At 34.9% G+C, this 18,743-nt stretch overlaps 1 protein-coding gene and 1 non-coding gene across 7 annotated transcripts; one reads left to right on the forward strand and one right to left on the reverse strand.

The window, feature by feature from the left end:
• The first annotated feature begins 385 nt into the window (after positions 1-385).
• LOC130971947 (small nucleolar RNA R71) lies at positions 386-493 on the forward strand. The gene has a single exon (XR_009083151.1). It is a non-coding gene; the product is annotated as a small nucleolar RNA R71 (small nucleolar RNA).
• Positions 494-6,997: 6,504 nt separating this feature from the next.
• Positions 6,998-18,205, reverse strand: LOC130970071 (uncharacterized). Of its 6 annotated transcripts, XR_009081993.1 has the most exons (15): positions 17,886-18,205; positions 17,460-17,553; positions 17,066-17,159; positions 16,492-16,644; positions 15,190-15,242; positions 12,222-14,839; positions 12,066-12,129; positions 11,257-11,964; positions 10,973-11,029; positions 10,472-10,503; positions 9,915-10,306; positions 9,396-9,522; positions 9,019-9,303; positions 8,824-8,931; positions 6,998-7,688 (listed from the first exon to the last, which is right to left on the reverse strand). XR_009081993.1 is itself a non-coding variant. In XM_057896038.1 (6 exons), the coding sequence occupies exon 6, from the start codon at positions 14,810-14,812 to the stop codon at positions 13,220-13,222; it is 1,593 nt and encodes a 530-aa protein (XP_057752021.1). In that variant the 5' UTR covers positions 14,813-14,839; positions 15,190-15,242; positions 16,492-16,644; positions 17,066-17,159; positions 17,460-17,553; positions 17,886-18,205; the 3' UTR covers positions 11,974-13,219. The 6 variants fall into 6 exon arrangements, 1 of the variants encoding a protein (XP_057752021.1); XR_009081994.1 differs by lacking the exon at positions 10,472-10,503; XR_009081996.1 differs by lacking the exons at positions 11,257-11,964; positions 12,066-12,129; positions 12,222-14,839 and having other exon boundaries at positions 10,409-10,503.
• Positions 18,206-18,743: the final 538 nt, after the last annotated feature.

Raw genomic sequence — 18,743 nt, forward strand, 5'->3', positions numbered from 1 at the left:
TGTAATTCACCTCTGCCATTGCAGGGTTCTCAGGATCATAAGCTTCTTCTTCAGAAGATGCTTCTTTAGTACTGTTGGATGCATTTTGCAATCCATTCAGACTCTGAGAGATCATATTGACTTGTTGGGTCAATATTTTGTTCTGAGCCAGTATGGCATTTAGAGCATCAATTTTAAGGACTCGTCTCTTTTGAGGCATTCCATTACTCACAGGATTCCTCTCAGAGGTATACATGAACTGTTTATTTGTAACCATTTCAATAAGTTCCTGAGCTTCTGTAGGTGTTTTCTTGAGGTGAATGGATCCACCTGTAGAGTGGTCTAATGACATCTTGGAAAATTCAGACAGACCATCATAGAATATATCTAATGTGGTCCATTCTGAAAGCATATCAGAAGGACACTTTTTAGTCAGTTACTTGTATCTTTCCTAAGCTTCATAGAGGGACTCACCATCTTTTTGTCTGAAGGTTTGAACATCCGCTCTAAGCTTGCTCAGCTTTTGAGGAGAAAAAAACTTGGCTAAGAAAGTCGTGACAAGCTTATCCCAAGAGTCCAGGCTATCTCTAGGTTGTGAGTCCAACCATGTTCTAGCTTTGTCTCTTACAGCAAAAGGGAAAAGCATAAGCTTGTGGACTTCAGGATCAACTCCATTGGTTGTAACAATATCACAGATTTGGAAGAACTCAGTTAAAAACTGATAAGGGTCTTCTGATGGAAGTCCATGAAACTTGCAGTTTTGTTGCAGTAGAGAAACTAATTGAGGCTTTAGCTCAAAATTATTTGCTCCTATGGCAGGGATTGAGATGCTTCTTCCATAGAAGTTAGAAGTTGGTGTAGTAAAATTACCAAGCATCTTCCTTGCATTGTTGTTTGGTTCGGCCATAATTGTTTCTTTTGTTGTTTCCTTTTTGAAAATTTCAGTGAGGTCTTCTTCAAAGTTTTGTGCTTTAGTTGCTCTTAGCTTCCTCTTCATAGTCCTTTCAGGTTCAGGATCAGCTTCAACAAGTATGTCTTTATCTTTGTTCCTGCTCATATGAAAGAGAAGAAAACAAAGAAAATATGGAATCCTCTATGTCATAGTATAGAGATTCCTTGAGGTGTCAGAGGAAAACAAGAATGGAAGGATGAGGTAGGTAAGAAAGAATTCGAACACTCAAAGAGAGATGGAGTTCGAATTGACAATGGAGGAGGAATCTTAGTGTTTAAAAAGATAAGAGATGGGGGGAGAATTTTTGAAAATAAAGAGAATAAAATTTAAAATAAATTTTTTGAAAAATTGGTTGTGGTTTTAAAAAAGATAAAAAAAAATCAATTAGTTAGTTGAAAAAGATTTGAAAATTAATTTTGAAAAGATAGGAAGTTTATAAAAGATTTTTGAAATCAAATTTTTGAAAAAGATATGATTTGAAAAAGATATGATTAAAAAGATATGATTGAAATTTATTTTGAAAAAGATTTGATAAAGAAATTTTAAAAAGATTTGATTTTTGAAAAAGATATGATTGAAAATATTTGATTTGAAAAGGATTTGATTTTAAAAAAAAATATGAAGATTTGAAAAAGATTTGATTTGAAAACAAAATTCCTCTCCTTGTGTCATCCTGGCGTTAAATGCCCAGGAGCTGCATGTTTCGGGCGTTTAACGCCCAATTGCTGCATGGTTTGGGCGTTTAAACGCCCAGTCAGGTACCCTGGCTGGCGTTTAAATGCCAGTTTTCCTTCTTCACTGGGTGTTTTGAACGCCCAATTTTTTTTTTCTGTAATTCCTCTGCTTTATGTTCTTGGATCTCCATTTTGCTAAATCCTTTATTCAAGAAGAGATGTTTTCAATTTTGAAAAATAACAAAATGAGTCAAAACATATAATTCTTGGATCAAAACACAAAATATATGCAAGAACATTATGAACGTCAAGATGAACACCAAGAACAATCTTGAAGATCAAGATGAACATCAAGAACTCAGTTTTCTTAATGAAAGAAAATATGGAGGACACCAAACTTAGAACTTTCTCATGTTTGGGCCATATGAATGCAAGAATGCATATGTAGAACATCATGCAGTGCAAATCAATAAATCATGAAGATCAAACAAGGCAATTCATCAAGAACGACTTAAAGAACATCAAGAACACAATGTATGTGTTTCGAAAATTGCAAGACAATTAAAATCATGGAATTGACACCAAACTTAAAATTTGGCCCTAGATTCAAACAAGAACCATGAAATATTTTTGATTTTTTATGATTTTATGAATTTTTTTTATTTTTTTGAAAATTATTTTTTGAAAAACGAAAAAGAAAAAAATTCTTTGAAAGATTTTTGAAAACTTTTTGAAAAGAAAAAAAATTACCTAATCTGAGCAACAAGATGAACTGTCAGTTGTCCAAACTCGAACAATCCCCGGCAACAGTGCCAAAAACTTGGTGCACAAAATTGTGATACACAATGGCGCCAACAATTTGGTATGCACAATTGTAATCTCACTTTTTTTTACAACTACGCACAACTAACCAGCAAGTGCACTGGGTCGTCCAATTAATAAACCTTACGTGAGTAAGGGTCGATCCCACGGAGATTGTCGGCTTGAAGCAAGCTATGGTCACCTTGTAAATCTCAGTCAGGCGGATTCAAATGGGTTATAGAGTTTTAATGATTAAAAATATAAATAAAACATAAAATAAAGATAGAGATACTTATGTAATTCATTGGTGGAAATTTCAGATAAGCGTATGGAGATGCTTCATCCCTCTTGAATCTCTGCTTTCCTACTGCATTCATCCAATCCTTCATACTCTTTTCCATGGAAAGCTCTATGTTGGGTTTCACCAGCGTCAATGGCTACCTCCCGTCCTCTCAGTGAAAATGGTCCAAATGCGCTGTCACCGCACGGCTAATCAGCTGTTGGTTCTCGATCATGTTGGAATAGAATTCAGTGATCCTTTTGCGTCTGTCACTACGCCCAACACTCGCGAGTTTGAAGCTCGTCACAGTCATCCCTTTCCAGATCCTACTCAGAATACCACAGACAAGGTTTAGACTTTTCGGATCTCAGGAATGGCCGCCAATAATTCTAGCTTATACCACGAAGACTCCGATCTTTCAGAATGGAGGCTAAGAGATATACGCTCGATCTAAGGTAGAACGAAAGTGGTTGTCAGGCACGCGTTCATAGGTTGAGAATAATGATGAGTGTCACGGATCATCACATTCATCATGTTGAAGTGCAAGCGAATATCTTAGAATAGGAATAAGCTTGAATTGAATAAGAAGACAATAGTACTTTGCATTAATACTCGAGGAATAGCAGAGCTCCACACCTTAATCTATGGTGTGTAGAAACTCCACCGTTGAAAATACATAAGAACAAGGTCTAGGCATGGCCGAATGGCCAGCCTCCCCAATGTTTAAGATCGTATAAACTGATCAAAGATAGATATCAAGATACAATAGTAAAAGGTCCTATTTATAATGAAACTAGCTACTAGGGTTTACAGAAATAGGTAAATGATGCAGAAATCCACTTCCGGACCCACTTGGTGTGTGCTTGGACTGAGCATTGAGCTTCACACGTGTAGAGGCTTCTCTTGGAGTTAAACGCCAGCTTTTATGCCAGTTTGGGCATTTAACTCTAACTTTTATGCCAGTTCTGGTGTTTTGACGTCAGGAAAGGGCAAAAAGCTGGTGTTTTGACGCCATTTTACGTCATCAAAACTCGCGCAAAGTATAGACTATTATATATTTCTGGAAAGCCCTGGATGTCTACTTTTTAACGCAATTAAGAACGTGCCATTTGGAGTTTCTTATCTCCAGAAAATCCACTTCGAGTGCAGGGAGGTCAAAATCCAACAGCATCTGCAGTCCTTTGTCAGCCTCTGAATCAGATTTTTGCTTAGGTCCCTCAATTTCAGCCAGAAAATACCTTAAATCATAGAAAAACATACAAACTCATAGTAAAGTCCAGAAATGTGAATTTTACTTAAAAACTAATAAAAATATACTAAAAACTAACTAAATCATACTAAAAACTATATAAAAACAATGCCAAAAAGCGTATAAATTATCCGCTCATCAGCCATCTTTTTTAGTTTTAGAATTATTTACAGGTTTGTCCCAATGGAGAATCTAATTCTAGTCCAATGGAAATAATTTAAAAAATTTTTATTTAAAGAATAGAAGAATAATTGAAAGTCTAGGATGTGATTTGTATCTGAGTTTTTCTCTTGCAGTTTATGATTGTTTCTCAAATTATTCCAGCATTGCTTAACAAGTGGTCACCAAGATCCTATCCACGTCTAAGATTGTCACATAAAGTCAGTGACTCAACATCTTCTATGTCAAGTATATATTATTTAGAATCTTAAAATTTTGTTCATTGAAAACCTGGGATAAAAAATTGGCTTTGGAGTGCCTACAGGACTAATGTTCATATCTGCTCTGTTTCATCATCGGTTTGTCGTTGTATGTTAAAGTTAAACCAAGGAGCAGCTTACTTACTAGCTTTGTTCAAGTGGCTGTCGTCGCCATGAAGAATCAGAAACTCTGTGTTCCTGATTCAAACTTTGATCAGTATTATCAAGGCAATGATAAAGAGCTGGTGTTTTCAACGGATAGCCTAAGGTATTTTATTGATAATTTTTTCCTTCATAATTTCTCTTCTTTTCATTTCACGGTGAATGCTTCTTTCATTAAAGAAGATGCAAATTTTGTCTGCGTTCGATTAACTTTTTTTATTATATATTAATTAATGAAATCTTTTCCTAACATCTTCAAAGGCAATTTGTTAGTGCCTTAAGTGAAGGATCATTTTGACTTTTGAGATTGCAGCCAAATTCATATTAGTCCTCAACATTTCAAAAATAGCAATTCATTCTTTGAAGTTAAACTTTCTAATTTATGACCAAGATAAAAAGTCAAACTGAATCACACAAACCGATTTTCTTATTTCATTGTTTCCTTTAGAAAAATCTAAAACCACTTAGCTAAATGAAAACAGGTTGGCATTATTTAGTAAGAGTGCATATAAGAGAGATATCATTCAATTCAGTTCCTAGAATCACAAGTACATTACAGTGAATGGTTTTTCTCACATTTATGTGACTTTTCTATCTGATCTTGTATGAAATAATCTAATTGTGGCTGTGAAAGCTGAGGAAGTCACATATGTACTTAAAACTTAAAAGTAACTTGCATACTTCATTCATGAATATAAACTTCATGTTTTAATTTAAGGGTAATCTCAATGATTATTCAATTATTTGTTGGTGATATAAAATGAATTGCCTTGCATGCCAAGCTGACAAACTTAAAACTTTGTTTCAGGAATTGCTATATTGGAAGATCGTTATGATGACACGAACTTGTAGGCGAGGATAATCCGGTGAAGCAGGTGAATTGTGAATTTTGTGCACTGCTGTTGTTGTTACTGTATTTCAGTTTAAGACATAAGATGTTTGGTTTATCTAGAGCTAACTTGGAGTGCCTGTTTTGAAGATTCAGTCAGATATAGAGATAGAAGTTACATGGGAGAATGTTGAAGAGGAGAGAGTGGTCAGAGATAGAAAAGTTATCCTGCTGCAGAGTCGATTTGTTGATACCTCGATATTCATGGCCATCAAGGCAATACAGCATGTCATGGAATCTAATATAAAAAATGAATCAAATTCTCCAAGTTCAATTCTGCATGAAGAGCGCGTAGGAGACTTGTCAATTGTTGTCAAATGCGATATTCGCAATGGAAATAGAGTTTAAGTGCTATAAGTATTTTTTTTTCATTTTATTTGCATCATGAAGCAAACTTATACAATGATTATTAATAATTAATAAAAGAGTCTATAAAAAATTTATTTTGTGAATTTGTGAATTTAATGAAATATTTTATGTTGTAGTAATTAAATTTAGTATATTTATATTGTATAATATAAAATAAAAAATAGTATAATATAACTAAAAAAATATTACTAAAGATCTTTTGTAATTTTTTTAAGTGTTACAAAAAATATCTACGGTAACATTTTTTTAAGTGTTACAAAAAATATCTACGGTAATATTTTTTTAAATGTTACAAAAACTATCTATTGTAGCATTTCTCTAAGTGCTACCAAAAAATATATATTATAACATTTCTCAAAATATTACTATAGAATATTTTTGTAATATTTTTATTAAATATTATTAAATCTTTATTAGTAAAATTCTTTAGTAACATAGGATATATTTAATATTTGTTAAAATATTACTAATATACATAAGTGACATTTTAATATAATTTGATAATATTTTTAAATGTTAGTAAAAGTTAATTATATAGTAGGGTCTCTTCGTTTTCTTTCTTTTCTTTCTCCAAATGCATGTTCGGTGATGTATGAGGAACAAAACAAAAATGATTAGTGATGAATGGTGATTTGTGGTGTTTAGCCAGTTTAGGGATCACAACTAGAAAATGGATTAATACAGACAGATTTACAGACAGATTTAGTCTTTATTACAGACGGATTTTTGGTTACCGACGAAATTACCGACGGATTTTGTCCCTCTGTAAAAGCCCCGTCAGAAATTATTTACCGACAGATTTGTTTTCCGTCGAAAAATTACAGACGGATTTTTACCAGTTACCGACGAATTTTCCCTCTGTAAATTCTCCTTCCATTTTCCGAAGGCGACGAACTTACAGACGGATTTTCCGTCTGTAATTACAGACGGATTTTCAGACGGATTTTCCGTCTGTAATTACAGACGAATTTTCTGACGGATTTTCCGTCTCTAATTACAGATGGATTTTCCGACAGATTTTCCGTCTGTAATTTAAACTTTGGAAAATCATGATTACAGACAGAAAATCCGTCTGTAAGGTAAAATAGAAATTTTTTTACTTTTTCTAATTACAAAATAAACTTGTTTTCATACAAAATAAATATAAATTTAATACAAATTTTTATCTAATTTATATTCGAATATATATAATATTTCAAAAAATAAACAAATTCATTGTATTATCAAACTAAAAGAAAAGTACTATAAACAAGCAAGTCAATATAATTCAAAATATAAACAAAATGTATTGATCATCAACTATAATTCCTAGTATATTATTCAACCATGCTAAAACTATCAGCTATAGTCTTCAGTGTCATCTTCATCCTCATCATCATCATAGTCCTCATCCGAAGACATTGAGGGTGGCGGTGGTGGCAGTGGTAGTGAAACTGCACTAGAACTATTTGATGCTCTAACCTTCTCATAATAGCTAACATAAGCCTCATTCCATTTCTTTTGTTTCAGCTTTTCCTTCTTGGCCTTTCCAATTGCCCGTTCCAACTTTTCTAACTTCTTTTGAGTCTTTTCCAAATGAGCCAAGCGTGTATCTAACAACTTACTAATACGCTCATCTGTTTGTTGAGTAACACGCTAAAAAAGCTCTTCATTGAGATTATGAATCTGTTCTCGCAAATCAGGAACAAAATTTTGATTTCTTGGTGCTCTTCCAGATACAGAATTGGCAGAAGGGGTTCCAGACTTAATAGAGTTAGAAAAGAATGACCCTTTTCCGTAAACTCGATTCTTCTTTTGCCCACCACACACTTCCTCCCAAATCAAATCTTCATCAATTGGTTGTAGCTCCATTCCTTGTGCTTGAGCCTCGACATGTTGGGCCTGAACTTCTGCTAACTTTTTTATAAACTTCTCCTGTTGCACAATGGTTATATCAATTATATTATTATTATTAAAACAAATAGCCATGCATATCACAGTGCAGCAAATATATATATATATATATATATGCATAAGAGATACCAAAATAGAGTTGGTGAGTTGATTTTCAAGTTGATTTAAAGGTGGAAGTATAGCAGAGATGCAGAGACAAATCTAGAAGCATCTAAGTCCTGAGGCCAACGTGTTGATTTGTGAATATCTCAAACTCTAAAGGAAAGTAACTATCCAAGTTCCATATACAATATGGTCCCCAAAAAACCAAAGTTATTCTATTTCAATGCGCAGCGCAGTTGAATGTTGATGCATGAATCATGGCCCCCAAAAAACCTCTGTCAACTTGCATTTCCACACTTGATGCGTGACCAAATTATTATCACAATTTCTTACACAGTTAATGTTTCTTGCTACCACCAGCAATTGGCATCCAATGTTAGTTTATGGTCCATCAAATTTTAACTGGCCACCACATCTCTCAAGTAGAGACAAAAATCTTCAACACTAGAAACATTATTATAATTTGTCTATCTTATATATACATATACTCATCAAGAAGATGTGGGAATAATCAATTAATTCAATAAGACACAAGTATATAAATGCCTACAAGACAATTATCATCAGCATCGCTATTATGTTTTATCTTAAATTCAGATCAGATTGCATTGTGGTCCAAACTACAAACATTTCTAACCATATATATATGCATATCACAGTGCATACATTACTTGCTCACATTGAATGATGACAACAAAAACCAAAAACCGCATAGCAGCAATTATTATTACCCAATATACTACAAATTAATTAACTAGTACACTGTTAGTACTTACCATATACACATGACTAATAATTCATACTTATTATTAAAAAAACAGAAAGAGCAAAATGGAACAAGAAAGGAAAGAAGATAAAGGCACTGTAAAAAGAAAGGAAAACATGACCAGGTAAGTATAAATTAGGTAATTAGCTTCTCCTTTGTGACCTAATTAAATTAACCAATTGTGAGAGGGAAGTATAAACCGTGGAAAACATGACCAGAAAAACAAAAGGGCATATAAATATTCAAGTGGCAGCAAGTCATTAATTTAACATTTATGCTATATCTCACATGAGTGTCTTGAGAGCGCTTGTCCACCCATTTAGACTTGTCACTTTTAAGTGTGTGGGTTTCTTTGAAGACCTCCCCGTGGGTTGGTGTACGACCCAACTGCTTCTTCTGTTCCACATAAAATACAAAATAAGAAAAATTTTACATAAATAGATGTCTATTAAATAAGATCTAAAGCCACTTAAATTATGTTACCATCCTCTCTATAGTTGAGCTCAATGGAATAGAACCACCGCAATGGAAAGAACCACCTAAGAGTGACGCTCGATTCTCTCTTGCTTTTTTCCTTATATTTTTTCATTTCTCATCTGTTTCCCAATACCTTTTCAACACCTTTTTGTAAGCAGGAATTAGCCATTCGTGGGTTGTATCCACACCCTCACGGATATCTGACATCATTTGGCTAAATCGCTTACTTGTCCTATACTTGAAAGCCCTCCAGAAAAACTCATCATCATCATCATCAATAAGAAAGTGGCTCTGCACATACTCATCAAGTTGCTACTTATAAGATTCAAATCACATGAACAATATTCAATCCAAAATAATTTTATTCAATCCAAAACTTTTACCTTCCATTCCTTAAACCAAAGCTTCTTTGTCGGAAGAGGGACATCTCCAAACTTTTTGTACGATTTATCATATCGTTTCTTGATGATCTCTGTAATCTTCTGAGAACCAGGAGGGAAAGGTAACCAACTGATAATTTCATAAAGAATTGACAAGTTAGGAAACTAAAAAAATAGTTTTAAGTCATTAGCACTTTAATTTGAAATTAAAATATAGTAGTAAACACATTTAGATGCAGCCATATTGTACTATTGGTCATTTAGATGATAAGATTATGGTTAGAATAAGATGAATTGTAGGTGGTTTAATTACAAGACTAAAGACCTCGGTAAAATCTATTCCCTCAATTTGATGGTTTCCTAAAGCTACTAACCTGGCCTTATATCAGAGGACAGAACCATTTAGACTTTGCTTAATAGCAAACACCCATTTTGAGCCAATTACAAGAGAATTAGATGGTGTAGGAACCAATTGCCGTGTGTGATTCTTATCCAAGGAACCAATTACAAGAGAAATTTTACCTTGTTTTTCCATCGGGAACCAATCTTTCTTTTGTGACACTATTAGGAACCGATGCAGTCTCTGATGGAGGAGATGTACTAGAGCTTCCAGGTGTCTCTGAATCAACTAATAGATTGGAATTGCGAAGCGGAGGAGGAGGAATCGAAATTGGAGGAGGGGGTGGAGGAGGGGGACCCATACATCCTGGAGTAGGCCAACTTGGTGGAGGAAGACCCGTGTAGCCTGGATTAGGTACCATCAAATACGATTGCTGGCTAAGTGATCCTGACTAAAAATCTGGCACAACCGAAGTCCCAGAAGAGGTGGAGGTGGTTGAAATAGCGGCTGCGGCAGTGGTGCGAGAACTTCTATGACCCTTGACACCTTTACCCTTGACCCGAGGAGCCATGACCTACATATATATTAAATTACTATTATGCACAAAACTCAAAAGGTTGATAGAATACAATTGACAGCAAGATGATTCTGTTCTGAGAGGAAAATAAACTCATACCAGTGATACAAGATGAAAAGAAGAAAAGAAGTAAAAAAGCACAATGCAGATGCACCGGCTCACCTATATTCTCTTCTATGCGAAGAACAAACTATCTGCAGAATATAAGTAAAAATATTAAGCATAGAGAGGGTGCAGAGCATAGATACACTTGTTTAGAGAGGGTGCAGAGCAGATGGATGGGTACAAAAATCAAGCAAACAAAAAAGAGAATCAAACAAACCCACTTCATAATTGATCAGCAATCTACCAATCTGCTGCTTATCAAGTTAGACAGATTTTTTTATAGGCCTATAGTGTGTAAAATATTCTATTTTCCCATTAAAGATGTAAACATAATCATTTTGATAAGATATCATAAGTCAGAAATAAGAATATTCTGTTCCATTAATGGATTTTAAATTAGCCATGGAAAAATCCAGAACTGGAATTAGAGTAATTAAGATTAGGAAGAGGATTAATAACTGGGGTAGTGAGTAAAGGATGCAGAAGAAATTGTTTTTTTAGAGAGCACGCGGGGCACACAGATAGTGAGAGAGTGAGAGAGTGAGAGAAGGGGCTCACCTCATTCGTGCACTGCTACCTTTTTACCTTCCCAATGAATTTCCTTCACTACTACCACTGCAACAAAGAGAGAAATTCAATCTTCAAACCAAACTGTCTCAGAGAGAATTTCCTTCCTAATGAATGTCAGCTTAATGAGTGTGGGACAGAGTTATGCTTTAAATATATTGAATTTTTAAGACAACTAGATTAAGTTACATGACAACTAAGACATACAAATTAAGAACAATATATGTAAAGAACAATATATATAAGCTAAAACAATACAAGCTAAAAATGATTACCCTATTAAAAATCAATATCATCATCAAAGTCTGCAACATCATCATCTTCATTTTTATTAGCCCCAGAACTAGAGCCGATGGACAATTCGACAATGCGGTCCTCTCCAAATGGAGACTTAAGACTGATAGGAGGCTCGGTGTCAGAAATCCTAGAAGGATTGCTCTCATCCGCTTGATAAGCTACATCATTCTCTTCCTCATCCTCCTCTACATGTACATGATTGATTTCAATTCGACCTCTTGGTTTAGTGTTTACAACAACACGCCACATAGACTTGCAATTTCCAGGATAAGGTAAGAAGTAAACTTGTTTAGCTTTTTGGGCGACAATGAAAGGATCATAGTGGCGTTATCTTTTACTATGGTTGACTTCAGTTATTTTGTAGTCATTATGAATACGTGTTCCATTTGGACGACTTGGATCATACCATTGACATTTGAATAAAACAACTCGATTATAGTCACTACCAGTGTATTCAAGCTCGAGTATATCTTCTAATACTCCAAACCAATCACTTTCCCCGCTGCCTATATCACCTTTAACAAACACACCGGTGTTATCGGTTTTTTTTTTCCTTTTGACCTTGCAAGGGTATGAAATGTATATCCATTTACTTTATAAATTAGATAACTTGTTGCTTTGTTTGAAGGACCCCAAGAAAGTGATTGCAAACCAGGATCAACAATTTCATTACATTGATTTTGAACCTAGTTAGAAACATGCAACAAATTATTTAATAGAAGTGATATGTGATGCAAATCTTTAGTTAGAAACCTTTACAAAAAATGATATGAATTTATGCACTTACATATGATGCAAACCAAGGGGGAAATCGGTCATCGCTTTCTCCAGGACAAGTTTCTTTCCAAAACCTTGATGAAAGTAGGACTAGAGTTTATAAGCTATGGGATTCGTTAGTAGAACAAGTGTAATTAACTGTTTAATAAAAGATTTGGGCACTTACATATAGAAAGGGCTAACTTTGCTTTCATTGAGTAGAATATGCAAATGAGCTGCGGCCTTGTCTTGTTCATCTAACCAATGATCTTTAGCTTTACCAACCTTGCGACCAGGTCTATTAAATATTGATAAAGAGGCTTTAATTGTGTCTCCGCCGTCATCATTTCTTTCCACACGGGTTCGCCTCGATAAGATATGTGGTTCAAAGTAGAAAGAAACAAAACTTGAAGTCTCCTTTGCCAAGAAAGCCTCACAAATCGAACCTTCAACCCTTGCTCTATTTTTCACTGTTCGCTTGAATGCTCCTATCACCCGTTCAAACGGATACATCCACCTATATTGGACAGGTCCACACACACGTGCCTCATATGCTAGATGAATTGGCAAATGCTCCATCACATTAAAGAATCCCGGGGGAAATATCCTTTCTAACTTGCAAAGGATAATGAGAATATTCTGCTCCATAACCTCTAAATCATGAACCTTGAGAGTGGTTGAACACAATTCTTTGAAAAACTGGCTTAACTCGGTAAGAGGCTTCTATATATTTGTAGGTAGTTCTCTGAATGCAGTTGGAAGCAAGCACTGCATAAAAATGTGACAATCATGGCTCTTCATACCAATAAACCTCCCCTGGAAAAGACTTACACATCTAGCAAGGTTAGATGCATAACCATCTGGAAATCTAAGTTGTTGCACCCACCTATACATGTCTTGTTGTTGTTCAGAAGTTAAAGTATAAGCTGCCTTAGGTTTGGACCAACAATTATCACCGACATGCCGCAAATGTAAATCTGGACGCTTGCACAGTTCAGCCAGGTCTAACCTAGCCTTTTCATTGTCTTTAGTTCTATCAGTGTCCATAACAGTATTCATTATGTTATCAAGCACATTCTTCTCTATGTGCATTACATCAAGACAGTGACGAACCAAGTTATCCTTCCAATAAGGTAACTCCCAAAACACACTTTGCTTAGTCCAATTGTGAGTAATACCATACTCTCACGATTTGATCCACTTTCCATTATCTGATATCTTCCCAAGTCCTTTAACCCTTTGCCAAATCTCCAAACCACTTAATCTGGTAGGGGCCTCTTCACTTTCTATTTTATTCTTCCTGAAGTCATTCTTATTGCGCCTATAAGGGTGGTTTGTCGGCAAAAACCTCCGATGACAATCAAACCATGATGCCTTGCCTCCATGTGATAGTGTAAAAGACTTAGTACCCTCCATGCAAATAGGACATGACAATCTTCCTTGTGTCATCCACCCAGACAACATCCCATAAGCCAGGAAATCATTGATAGTCCACATCAATGCTGCCTTTAAGACGAAATTCTTCTTTTCTACAATATCATACGTCAAAATACCAGGATTCCACAACTCATTTAATTCATCAATCAAGGGTCCCAAGAATACATCAATGTTGGCTTTAGGGTTATTAGGACCAGGTATTAAGCAAGTCAAGAACAAATAAGGATCTTTCATACACATTCCAGGAGGTAGATTGTATGGAATTACAATTACGGGCCAACAAGAATAAGGCTTGCTAAATTGGATATTTGGGGTAAACCCATCAGAGCAAAGACCTAACCTAATGTTTCTAGGCTCCAAAGCAAAATCAGAGTGGATACGGTCAAAGCTTTTCCATGCCTCCCCATGTGACGGATGGGTCATCACACCATCATCACGTTGGTTTTTTATATGCCACGTCATGTGCGGAGCTGAACTCATTGACGCATAAAGCCTTCGAAGTCTAGGGATTAAGGGTAGGTAGTGCATCCGTCGGACAGGAACTCTCTTGGACTTACAACCACCATCGAAAATAGGCTTGAATCTAGGTGCTTCACAAAACTTGCAACTAGTTAGAGCAGCATCGTCTTTTCGATACAACATGCAATTGTTTGAGCAACAATCAATTTTGATTGCCTTCAATCCAAGCTTTTGCACTAACTTCTTAGCCTCATAGTAATCCCTAGGTATGGCACTACCCTCAGGAGCAATTTCCCTAATTAAGGTGGCCCACTGCTTAAATGACTCCTGTGATTGGTTTCCCTTGGCCTTAATGCATAACATTCTAACAGCTATCGATAGTTGAGAGTGCACACAACCTTCCCACAAAGGCTTTTGAGCTACCTCAAGAAGATCAAAAAAGTTTTTAGCCTCTACATGAGGATCCTCTGGACCAACAGAATCGAAAACCATTTCATGATACCTTCTGGAGTTATCTTCCCAGCTAATGTCATACATATCACATTCTTCCACATTTGCACCACTTCCTGAACCACCTTCCCCACAATTATTGAATCCCGTTTGATTAATCCTTATGTCGTCAATCTCTCCATGTTCTGTCCAAATCCAATAATTTGGCATAAACCCCTTTTCCCACAAATGCATCTTCATAATGTTCAGCTCTTTATAATTTGTGCATCTACACTTAACGCATGGGCATCTACACTTTCCTTCCGACTTCACAACATCTAACTTACTAATTATTTCTATAAACTCCTCAACCTTGTCATAAAACTCAGGTTTAATACCCCCTCTTATTGGATTCAACCTATCATACATCCACACTCGATGGTGCCAAGACATTTCTTACGAATTCGATATTTTTAGTACCTATAAATCATCCAACACAAGCAACATTTCATCTATCATACAACATTCTATCAATATTTAACCATATCAATGTTTTCAATGCAATACAAGCAAAAACACAACACAATCAATGAAGTTTATAACACAAGAATTGCACTAACCTTAACTCCAAGCAAAAAGTTGAAGAGATTGAGAGAGAGAGAGTGTGTGTGTGTGTTAGAGTATTATTTTTATAAAATCATTAGCGAGGGCAATTTGGTAATTTACTATGGCAAAATCACAATCAGAAGACCCAAGAAAAGACCTAATCCAGCCACTATAGATAAACAAATCACATATAATTTTTTGAGAATTAGGGTGTGCTTGCTAACCTCACTGACTGTCACTTAGAGCAGAGAGACAGCTGAATTCTAAGCCGTCGATCCTGTGGAGTAGTATTAAAAAAATTAATTAAGAAACTTAAATTTCAGCTACATTATTATCAATCTGTAAATTAAAAATAGATTTGGTAAATTAAAAAGTTTCCACACGCTTTGCCAAACTGGGATTTTGATTCATGTAAAATATTTAATATTGTAACATAATGCCATTATTCCAATTGCCATCACCTATCAACGGAAAAAGAAGAAAAAAAAAAGAGGTAGCAACCAACAAACAGATGATAATCTGATCTTCTCCATTTTTTTTATTTTTTCTTATCAATTTTTTAATCTTTTCTTTTATTTTTATCTTTTGTATGTGGCTGAAAGAGAATAAGAAATTGGGCAATTTAAAAGAAAAAAAGGTGAAATTATAATGTAAGATTTCTGTGAAAACTATTGCAATTTGCAGAAATAGTTTTATTCTCATTGATTTGGTTATTCAAATTCAAGTTAAAGAGATAGTTAATATTAATTATAATGACTCAATTAAATTTTTCAATAATCATAAAATATGTCATAAAAGGTAATAACTAATAAATTCTTTATTTAATAAAGAATTTCTTAGAAATGTCTTTTTATTTTTAACGTTTTCATTAAGGTGATAGACCCCACAAATGATTAAAAAATATCACTTTATTAGCACCTAATTAATTGTGATTTAATTAATGAGTTACAATTTCTATCCTCATCATGTTGGTATCTTACAGGAATCTAATGGGATTTGGGTACAAATTACATTATAATATCCATCATTAGAGTCATGGCTTTTAAGGACCCAGACATAGGGCTCTCTTCTTCAATATCCATCATTCCCCCAAGTTATCAAAGATATCAAATCCAACCATGCAAGCAAACAATTTTTACAAACACCCCTCTGAAATTCAGGATTATATTCGTTAGCCACAACCTCTATTCCAAGTTATAGATCTCGAATTTTACATGCACAAAAGAAAAACTAATATGAAGAAACAAAAACTTTATTTCTCAAATCATACATAGCTCTAACCATTTTAAGTAGCAATTGCCAACATGGAAAACTTCACAGAAAGATTTTGAACATAAAAGAAAAGAACGTGTCTGTTTTATGCAGCAGACTAAAAAATAACACAGAATTCGCTAAGTAATTCTTTAACCAAATTTTAAAATCAAAGAAGGAGGAGGAAGAGGAGATGGCATAACGTCCAAACTTATTTTAGAGATTGAGTTGATAAAATCATAAAATTGCATAGTGATTCAGATCTGAATACTTACGTGGATGCCAAGCTGAAACACAGTGTCGCAGATTCACTGTTCTGGCTCTTTGAACAAATAAGGAAGGATCATAACTTATAACCATTAAGACTTATCCAATTCATATGCACTGTGAAGTGTGGACAGTGTCAATAACGAACTCCAACAACTCACCTAAGATAATTTAGAAAAAAACATCATCACAAGAGGTAAAAAGGAAAATCACGCATAAATAAATACAAATATATATTATTACATATCATTGATCATTGAAGCTTCAAATAGATCACCACCGCTTTTAAAACGCAGACACGGCTTGAAAAACTAGTGAGACATATGAATGTGATATGAGTGACCCGTGATGTGAAGTGCAGATAACTCTTCAATGCAAGAGACAAAATTAAAAAATTAGGACTACTGGGTACAGATTACAGAGACAGCACACACACACACACACAACACAACACAATCTCAATCCTGTTCTCACTCGCCATAAAAAATATAGAAAATAAGTCATTTGACTAACAACAAATAGTAACAAGTATGAAAATGAAAATAAAACAAAAGTAAAAATAAAAAAGAGGAAGAGGCTTACAACTCAGAGTCCAATGGATAAGTAAATCCTGAAATTTCAGCAGCTTTAGCTAGAGCAGATCTCCATTTTTGTACCTTGTCCTTGTCTTCCCTAGCTTTATGTTTAACAAAAAACACAAACTCACACTCTTATTAAAAATACAAACTCACAAACTCACACTCTTATTAGGACTTTAGAATAATTTAAGAAAAAATTTGAATGTGCAAAACAGTAGCAAAAGCTAAGAAATATGCTCCATTTGGGTTTGGAAGCATCAACACCCACACCTAATCAATCCTGTTCTCACTCGCCATAAAAAATACAGAAAATAAGTCATTTGACTAACAACAAATAGTAACAAGTATGAAAATGAAAATAAAACAAAAGTAAAAATAAAAAAGAGGAGGAGGCTTACAACTCAGAGTCCAACGGATAAGTAAATCCTGAAATTTCAGCAGCTTTAGCTAGAGCAGATCTCCATTTTTGTACCTTGTCCTTGTCTTCCCTAGCTTCATGTTTAACAAAAAACACAAACTCACACTCTTATTAAAAACACAAACTCACAAACTCACACTCTTATTAGGACTTTAGAATAATTTAAGAAAAAATTTGAATGTGCAAAACAGTAGCAAAAGCTAAGAAATATGCTCCATTTGGGTTTTGAAGCATCAACACCCACACCTAATCAGAGTTCTAATAATAAAAAATCAACACCCAAACCCTTAATCAGAATCTTAATAATCAAAATCAACACCCACATCCCTAAATTCACAAAATCTGATAATCAAAATCCCTATTCCCTAACCTGCATATTAATTAAACAATAAAATTAATTATTTACCTGAGAAGAAGACTGGAGAAGAGAGCGAAGCAGAAGGAGCGGGACTAGCAGCGCACAGCAGTGGCGAGGAAGTAATAGAGAAGAAGAAGACGACCGGGCCAAGCAGAGAAGCGTCAGTGGTCACCGAGAAGCAGGGCAGCACCGTAGGTCGTCATTCGTCGGATGTCAATCGTCGGTCGTCACCGTCGTCAGTCGAACGACGAGCTTCGCCGGTGACTGGTGTGAGACACGGAGGGCTGAGAAGACGAGGAGGGGAGGAGGGTGCCACTGCGTGCTGGGAGTGCGTGGTGCGTGCTGGGAGACTTTTGTGAAGTAATGGAGTGAATGGAGTGAATGGCGAGTGAATCTTCAACTAGGGTTTTTAATATTTCCGACGGATTTCATTTAAATTACAGACGGATTTTCCGTCTGTAATAATTTAATAAAACGTGCGTTTTGTCTACTTAATTACAGACGAAAAAATCTGTCTGTAACCATTCTACGGAAAAAAAATTAATTTTTCCGACGGAATTATAGACGGATTTTCTTTTTCGTCTGTAATTTATACTAATCTATTTTTTTTGTTTTCCGACAAAAAAATCCCTCTGAAATTCCGTCTGTATTTCAGTGGGATAAAATCCGTCGGAAATATCCGTCTGTAATAACTAATTTTCTAGTAGTGGATTATAGGTGTCAAGGTTAGTAAAATAAAGAAAACATATGTCATGGTGATATATGTATAAAGAAAACATGTGTAAGAATTATATATATATATATACACACACACAAGCATGCAAGTCACGGTATTCCATTCTTTTCTTTGTTTCCTTAATGCTTCGGCCAAAAGGTTAAAATAAATAATAATATAATATGGTAATG

Source organism: Arachis stenosperma, chromosome 3 (assembly GCF_014773155.1).
Source record: "Arachis stenosperma cultivar V10309 chromosome 3, arast.V10309.gnm1.PFL2, whole genome shotgun sequence".
In the NCBI taxonomy this organism is placed as follows: domain Eukaryota; kingdom Viridiplantae; phylum Streptophyta; class Magnoliopsida; order Fabales; family Fabaceae; genus Arachis; species Arachis stenosperma.

What these genes read in the sequence shown, in the direction of transcription:
- LOC130970071 (XM_057896038.1), bottom strand. Translation starts at nt 14,812, where the DNA reads ATGTCTTGGCACCATCGAGTGTGGATGTATGATAGGTTGAATCCAATA.